The 8,428-nt window shown below is 41.4% G+C and overlaps 1 protein-coding gene across 1 annotated transcript in view; it reads right to left on the reverse strand.

Moving 5' to 3' along the window:
• Positions 1 to 3,297: 3,297 nt before the first annotated feature.
• The window catches only part of LOC110517376 (low affinity immunoglobulin gamma Fc region receptor II), a 33,823-nt gene continuing 28,692 nt past the window's right edge, over positions 3,298 to 8,428 (reverse strand). The window contains exons 8-9 of the mRNA XM_036987022.1: positions 4,554 to 4,634; positions 3,298 to 4,432 (exon numbers count right to left, since the gene is read on the reverse strand). Of these exons, the coding sequence (XP_036842917.1) occupies positions 4,305 to 4,432; positions 4,554 to 4,634 (209 nt within the window). The 3' untranslated portion in view covers positions 3,298 to 4,304. The remainder of the gene's footprint in view (positions 4,433 to 4,553; positions 4,635 to 8,428) is intronic.

An 8,428-nucleotide genomic window follows, 5' to 3' on the forward strand; every position in this document is an offset into this window, starting at 1 on the left:
GCTGTAAAGCATATTTTAAATCGCACACTATGGTGAGATTAACAACAAGTGTATCTTTAAAATGGTGTATAATACTTGAATGTTTGAGGAATTTTAATTATGAGATTTTTGATGTTTTGAACTTGGCACCCTGCACTTTCACTGGCTGTTGGCGAGGTGGGACATTACTGTTGTAATATAATCCCGTTAACGGGATGTCAGCCCAGAAAGGTTAATACATTTTGAATTCAGGCTGTGACAAAACAAAATGCAGAATAAGTCTATTATGAAGGCATTATTAATAATTAATAATAATAATTATAAGTATTATAATTATTAATAATTATAATAATTAATAATTAATTAATATATTAAGGGGTATGAAGGCACTGTATCTAACTACAAATAAAAAACAATGTTTTAAGTGAGAAGTAGGAATTCGTCTTCAGCAGAAAAAGGAAGAAAAATTAATATGATCACCACACCACAAAAGGAAATTCATATGAGCACCACAATGCCTTCTAAACCCATGCTCTACCAAGGTTATCCAGCATACAGCTTTGACCTACCATAGTAGCTATGTTGCTATATTGTACTTCAAACAATGTGGAGGAAGGTTTTTTTAGAATTCAAGCCTTCTCAGATGGGGCTAATATCCACCAGACATTTCTAAACCCAGAGGCACAATATCACAAGACTTCGGGAATGCTTGAGAAACAGACCAATCAGACCAGGCCGGGGTTTGGGGTTAGAGAAGTCACAAAGAGAAGTGAAACATACTTCCTTAGTCGTTCATTTTCTAGAAATGTAAAGGCAAAACCCAGATCTCCAGTAGTGGAACATGTTATTACTCCACTAGATTATAGACAATGTCTTCAGTAGTGGAACATGTTATTATTCCACTAGATTAGAGACAATGTCTTCAGTAGTGGAACATGTTATTACTCCACTAGATTAGAGACAATGTCTTCAGTAGTGGAACATGTTATTACTCCACTAGATTAGAGACAATGTCTTCAGTAGTGGAACATGTTATTACTCTACTAGATTAGAGACAATGTCTTCAGTAGTGGAACATGTTATTACTCTACTAGATTAGAGACAATGTCTTCAGTAGTGGAACATGTTATTACTCCACTAGATTAGAGACAATGTCTTCAGTAGTGGAACATGTTATTACTCCACTAGGTTAGAGACAATGTCTTCAGTAGTGGAACATGTTATTACTCCACTAGATTAGAGACAATGTCTTCAGTAGTGGAACATGTTAATACTCCACTAGATTAGAGACAATGTCTTCAATAGTGGAACATGTTATTAATCTACTAGATTAGAGACAATGTCTTCAGTAGTGGAACATATTATTACTCCAAACTCATGAAAGTGACAAACTGACACATTTTCTAACACATTTTAGGAAGCTTTATTTGACAAGTTGGCAGCCATACAACGGTGTTGCTCAAGATAAACACCCACAACGACATTATAGAAAAATACACTTTCCAATTTCACATGAACAAACAGAATTTAACAGACCAGCTCAATATAAAAACACATTGAAACCTTTACAACATTCATCATGGACAAAACACTACAACTTTCCTTCTGTTAGTAGGAATTAAGTCTTTACATCATTCATCATGGACAAACCACTACAACTTCCCTTCTGTTAGTAGTAATGAAGTCTTTACATCATTCATCATGGACAAACCACTACAACTTTCCTTCTGTTAGTAGTAATGAAGCCTTTACAACTGATACTGTCAGCTGGTTCCAGTCAGTGTTGTCTGTATGTTCTCATGATAAACCAACTCTTGTTGTTGATAGTTCCAGTCAGTGTTGTCTGTATGTTCTCATGATAAACCGACTCTAATTCTGTTGTGGAAACTTCACACCTCTCTGTTGCTGAAGCTGTTGATGGCGGTCAAGACTGCAGCGTCTAAAGATAAGTCCGTTGGTGTGAAAAGGGGAGGAGGGAGAGAGAAGATAAGAGAAAGGAGAAGTAAAGAGATGGACTGACAGGGTTGTGGTTATTCACTGCTGCTGAAGAGAGCATCTTTTTCCATTCACCATGACATTCTGATGAACAGAGTCACGAGGTAAAGAGAGAGGAGAGAGAGATGAGTGGGGGACAGAGGAGCTGATCCAGTCTACTACAATGAAGACCTCCAACACCATGACGTTCTGATGAACAGGGTCACGAGGTAAAGAGAGAGGAGAGAGAGATGAGTGGGGGACAGAGGAGCTGATCCAGTCTACTACAATGAAGACCTCCAACACCATGACGTTCTGATGAACAGGGTCACTAGGTAAAGAGAGAGGAGAGAGAGATGAGTGAGGGACAGAGGAGCTGATCCTGTCTACTACAATGAAGACCTCCAACACCATGACGTTCTGATGAACAGGGTCACTAGGTAAAGAGAGAGGAGAGAGAGATGAGTGAGGGACAGAGCAGCTGATCCAGTCTACTACAATGAAGACCTCCAACACCATGACGTTCTGATGAACAGGGTCACTAGGTAAAGAGAGAGGAGAGAGAGATGAGTGAGGGACAGAGGAGCTGATCCAGTCTACTGCAGTGAAGACCTCCAACACCAAAGGAACAGTTATAGACCCCAACAGGTCTCAGTGTTTAATGTGTAGTTAGATACATTTATACACCCCAACAGGTCTCAGTGTTTAATGTGTAGATAGATACATTTATAGACCCCAACAGGTCTCAGTGTTTAATGTGTAGTTAGATACATTTATAGACCCCAACATGTCTCAGTGTTTAATGTGTAGTTAGATACATTTATAGACCCCAACAGGTCTCAGTGTTTAATGTGTAGTTAGATACATTTATAGACCCCAACAGGTCTCAGTGTTTAATGTGTAGTTAGATACATTTATACACCCCAACAGGTCTGTCACGTCCTGGTCTAAGTATTTTGTGTTTTCTTTATTATTTTGGTCAGGCCAGGGTGTGACATGGGTTTATTTATGTGGTGTGTTTTGTCTTGGGTTTTTTGTAGGTAATGGGATTGTGGTTAGCGGGGTAGTCTAGAAAAGTCTATGGTTGCCTGGAGTGGTTCTCAATCAGAGGCAGGTGTTTATCGATGTCTCTGATTGGGAACCATATTTAGGCAGCCATATTCTTTGAGTGTTTCGTGGGTGATTGTTCCTGTCTCTGTGTTAGTTTGCACCAGAATAGGCTGTTTAGGTTTTCACGTTACGTTTATTGTTTTGTATTGTTCGTGTTTATCTTTTATTAAACATGTATTGAAATAACCACGCTGCATTTTGGTCCGCCTCTCCTTCACCGGAAGAAACCCTTAACAAGGTCTCAGAGTTTAATGTGTAGTTAGACACACAGGTCTCAGTGTTTAACAAACACATTGCATTATACAATATAACTCATATCAAACACAACATGCTACATCATTCATAACAAACACAACATGCTACATCATTCAGAACAAACACAACATGCTACATAATTCATAGCATAACATGCTACATCATTCATAACAAACATATCACAATGGATCATTCATAACAAACACAACATGCTACATCATTCATAACAAACACAACATGCCACATCATTCATATCAAACACAACATTATAACAAACACAAAATCAAACAAAACTTGCTACATCTATCATAACACACACAATATCATTCATAACAAACACAACAAGCTACATAATTCATAACAAACTGAACATGCTACATCATTCATAATATACAGTTGAAGTCGGAAGTTTACAGACACCTTAGCACAAATACATTTAAACTCAGTTTTTCTCAACTCCTGATATTTAATCCTAGTAAACTTTCCCTGTCTTAGGTCAGTCAGGATCACCACTTTATTTTAAGAATGTGAAATGTCAGAATATTAGTAGACAGAATGATTTATTTCAGGTTTTATTTCTTTCATCACATTCCCCGTGTCAAGTGTCAGTGTGCAGAAGGTAGGACAGAGTCAGGCGCAGGACACAGAGCTGAGTAAGAAAATGACTTTACTCGAATAAATCACAAAATAATTCCACTCAGGGAAAATACTCCAGCTCACAGAAATAGCGAACACTTAACAAAGAACAATCACGCACAAAACCATGTTGGAACCAGAGGGTTAAATAGGGAATAAATGATGATGTAATGGGAACCAGGTGTGTCCAATCAAGACAAAACAAATGGACAATGAAACGTAGTTCGGTGGCGGCTAGAAAGCCGGTGACTTCGACAACCGAACGTTGCTTCTGCGGAAGTCGTGACACCCAGTTTGTCAGAAGTTTACATACACTCAATTAGTATTTGGTAGCATTGCCTTTAAATGGTTTAACTTGGATCAAACATTGTCTGTCTGTCTTCACTGCTGAGTACACAGGGTCTGGAATGACCTTCTGACCTGTGTCTCTGTCTGTCTGTCTTCATCGCTGAGTAGACAGGGTCTGGAACGACGTTCTCTGAAAGAAACACGTAAACAGTTTACAACTAGTGACATGTTAAAAACAGGGTAAAAACATATTTACTTCAGAAACACAACATTATTTAGGGGAGTGTTGTTGGTCTCTCCCTTCTTCCTACCTCTCGTCCTGTTGTGTTGTCTCTTCTCTGTGTGGTTGATGTCAGCATAGGTCACATCACCTGGACCAGATCCACCTGGAACTAAACACAGGAGAGAGAGAGGATATTAACACAGACTGGACCAGATCCACCTGGAACGAAACACAGGAGAGAGAGGATATTAACAGAGACTGGACCAGATCCACCTGGAACTAAACACAGGAGAGAGAGGATATTAACACAGACTGGACCAGATCCACCTGGAACTAAACACAGGAGAGAGAGAGAGAGGATATTAACACAGACTGGACCAGATCCACCTGGAACGAAACACAGGAGAGAGAGGATATTAACAGAGACTGGACCAGATCCACCTGGAACTAAACACAGGAGAGAGAGGATATTAACAGAGACTGGACCAGATCCACCTGGAACTAAACACCTGGACCAGCTGAGAGAGGATAGTCACATTAACACAGACTGGACCAGCTGAGAGAGGATAGTCATATTAACACAGACTGGACCAGCTGAGAGAGGATATTAACACAGACTGGACCAGCTGAGAGAGGATAGTCACATTAACACAGACTGGACCAGCTGAGAGAGGATAGTCACATTAACACAGACTGGACCAGCTGAGAGAGGATAGTCACAGACTGGACCTGATTTGGTGCTGATGTAAATTCACCTGAGAGAGGTTTGTAGCATGATGTACATACATCAACAGCATCCTCTCGGACACTCTAGACTCACTCCAATATGCATACCGCCCCAACAGGTCCACAGCAATCTCAATCGCACTTTACACTTCCCTTTCCCACCTGGACAATAAGATAATAACCTATATAAGAATGTTGTTCATTGACTACAGCTGAGCGTTCAACACCATAGTGCCCTCAAAGCTTATCAAAAAGCTAAGGACCCTGGGACTAAACACCTCCCTCTACCCCTGGATCCTGAACTTCCTGACGGGCCTCCACCAGGTGGTAAGGGTAGGCAACAACACGTCTGCCACGCTGAGCCTCAACAACCTCTCCCTCAATGTGAGCAAGACAAAGGAGCTGATCATGGACTACAGAAAAAGGCGGGCCGAACAGGCCCCCATAACAACGACGGGGCTGTAGATGAGCGTGTCGAGAGTTTCAAGTTCCTTGGTGTCCACATCACCAACAAACTATTATCGTCCAAACATACCAAGACAGTCGTGAAGAGAGCACGACAAAACCTTTTCCCCCTCAGGAGACTGAAAAGATTTGGCATAGGTCCCCAGATTCTCAAAAGGTCCTACAGCTGCACCATTGAGTGCATCCTGACCTGTTGCATCACCGCCTGGTATGGCAACTGCTCGGGATCTGACCGTAAGGCGCTACAGAGGGTAGTGCGAACGGCCCAGTACATCACAGGACCTATATGTCACGACTTCTTCCGAAGTCGGCCCCTCTCCTTGTTCTTTACCCGTTTTGTGTTTGTGTCCTACAGACCAGGTTCCCAGAATGTGAAGGCAGACGCACTGTCCCGGCTATATGACACAGAGGAGCGGCCCATGGATCGGACTCCTATTCTCCCGGCCTCCTGCCTGATAGCGCCGGTCATGTGGGAGCTGGACGCGGACATTGAGCAGGCGTTGCGTACAGAGCCCGCCCCCCTCCAGTGTCCCGTCGGGCGTCTGTACGTTCCATCTGCTGTCCGTGACCAGTTGATCTATTGGGCCCACACATCACCGTCCTCTGGTCATCCGGGGATCAGTCGGACGGTGCGCTGTCTGACTTGGAAGTACTGGTGGCCCACCTTGGCTAAAGACGTAAGGGTTTATGTTTTCTCCTGCTCTGTGTGCCCAGTGTAAGGCTCCTAGACACCTGCCTAGAGGTAAGCTACATCCCCTACCCGTTCCACAACGACCTTGGTCACACCTGTCAGTGGATTTTCTAACTGATCTTCCTCCTTCACAGGGAAACACCACGATCCTGGTCGTTGTGGATCGTTTTTCTAAGTCCTGTCGTCTCCTCCCTCTGCCCGGTCTCCCTAAAGCCCTACAAACTGCGGAGGCCCTGTTTACTCACGTCTTCCGGCACTACGGGGTGCCTGAGGATATAGGACTGGGGTGTCTGATCTAGGTCCCCAGTTCACTGGAGGGCGTTCATGGAACACTATATACTAGGCGGTGTCAGAGGAAAGCCCATAAAATTGTCAGAGATTCCAGTCCCCCAAGTTATAGTCTGTTGTCTCTGCTACCACACGGCTGGCTGTACCGGAGCACCATGTCTTGGACCAAAAGGCTCCTCAAAAGCTACTAAGCTGAACAATAAATAAAATAACAACCAGACAACTTACATTGACCCCCCCCCCCCCCCCCTCCCTTTATTCCACTGCTGCTACTTGCTGTTTATTATATATATGCATAGTCACTTCACCCCTACCGGAATGTACAGATTACCTCAAGTAGTACCCTTGCACACTGAGTCGGTACCGGTGCCCACTGTATATAACCTCGTTATTGTTGTTATTTTTGTGTTACTATTTATTATTACTATGTATTTAGCTGGTAAACTTTTTCTTAACTCTTCTTGAACTGCACTGTTGGTTAAGGGCTTGAAAGTAAGCATTTCACAGTCAGGTCTACACTTGAGGTATTAGGCGCAGGTGACGAATAAAGTTTGATTTGATTTGAGATCTAAAGACACTTAAAATACCAGCTTTAATCAGTCATAATACATGAGCTGTATGTTGGAGTGTTATACTGTATTACAGTACCTATGGTGGTATAGTGTTATATACAGTATTACAGTACCTGTGGTGGTATAGTGTTATACAGTATTATAGTACCTGTGGTGTTATAGTGTTATACAGTATTACAGTACCTGTGGTGTTATAGTGTTATACAGTATTACAGTACCTGTGGTTATAGTGTTATACAGTATTACAATACCTGTGGTGTTATAGTGTTATACAGTATTACAGTACCTGTGGTTATAGTGTTATACAGTATTACAGTACCTGTGGTTATAGTGTTATACAGTATTACAGTACCTGTGGTTATAGTGTTATACAGTATTACAGTACCTGTGGTTATAGTGTTATACAGTACTACAGTACCTGTGGTGTTATAGTGTTATACAGTATTACAGTACCTGTGGTGTTATAGTGTTATACAGTACTACAGTACCTGTGGTGTTATACTGTTATACAGTATTACAGTACCTGTGGTGTTATAGTGTTATACAGTACTACAGTACCTGTGGTGTTATAGTGTTATACAGTATTACAGTACCTGTGGTGTTATAGTGTTATACAGTATTACAGTACCTGTGGTGTTATACTGTTATACAGTATTACAGTACCTGTGGTGTTATAGTGTTATACAGTACTACAGTACCTGTGGTGTTATACTGTTATACAGTATTACAGTACCTGTGGTGTTATAGTGTTATACAGTACTACAGTACCTGTGGTGTTATAGTGTTATACAGTATTACAGTACCTGTGGTGTTATGCAGTATTACAGTATTACAGTACCTGTGGTGTTATAGTGTTATACAGTACTACAGTACCTGTGGTGTTATAGTGTTATACAGTATTACAGTACCTGTGGTGTTATAGTGTTATACAGTACTACAGTACCTGTGGTGTTATAGTGTTATACAGTACTACAGTACCTGTGGTGTTATAGTGTTATACAGTACTACAGTACCTGTGGTGTTATAGTGTTATACAGTATTACAGTACCTGTGGTGTTATAGTGTTATACAGTATTACAGTACCTGTGGTGTTATAGTGTTATACAGTACTACAGTACCTGTGGTGTTATAGTGTTATACAGTACTACAGTACCTGTGGTGTTATAGTGTTATACAGTACTACAGTACCTGTGGTGTTATAGTGTTATACAGTATTACAGT

Source organism: Oncorhynchus mykiss, chromosome 9 (genome assembly GCF_013265735.2).
Source record: "Oncorhynchus mykiss isolate Arlee chromosome 9, USDA_OmykA_1.1, whole genome shotgun sequence".
NCBI lineage: Eukaryota > Metazoa > Chordata > Actinopteri > Salmoniformes > Salmonidae > Oncorhynchus > Oncorhynchus mykiss.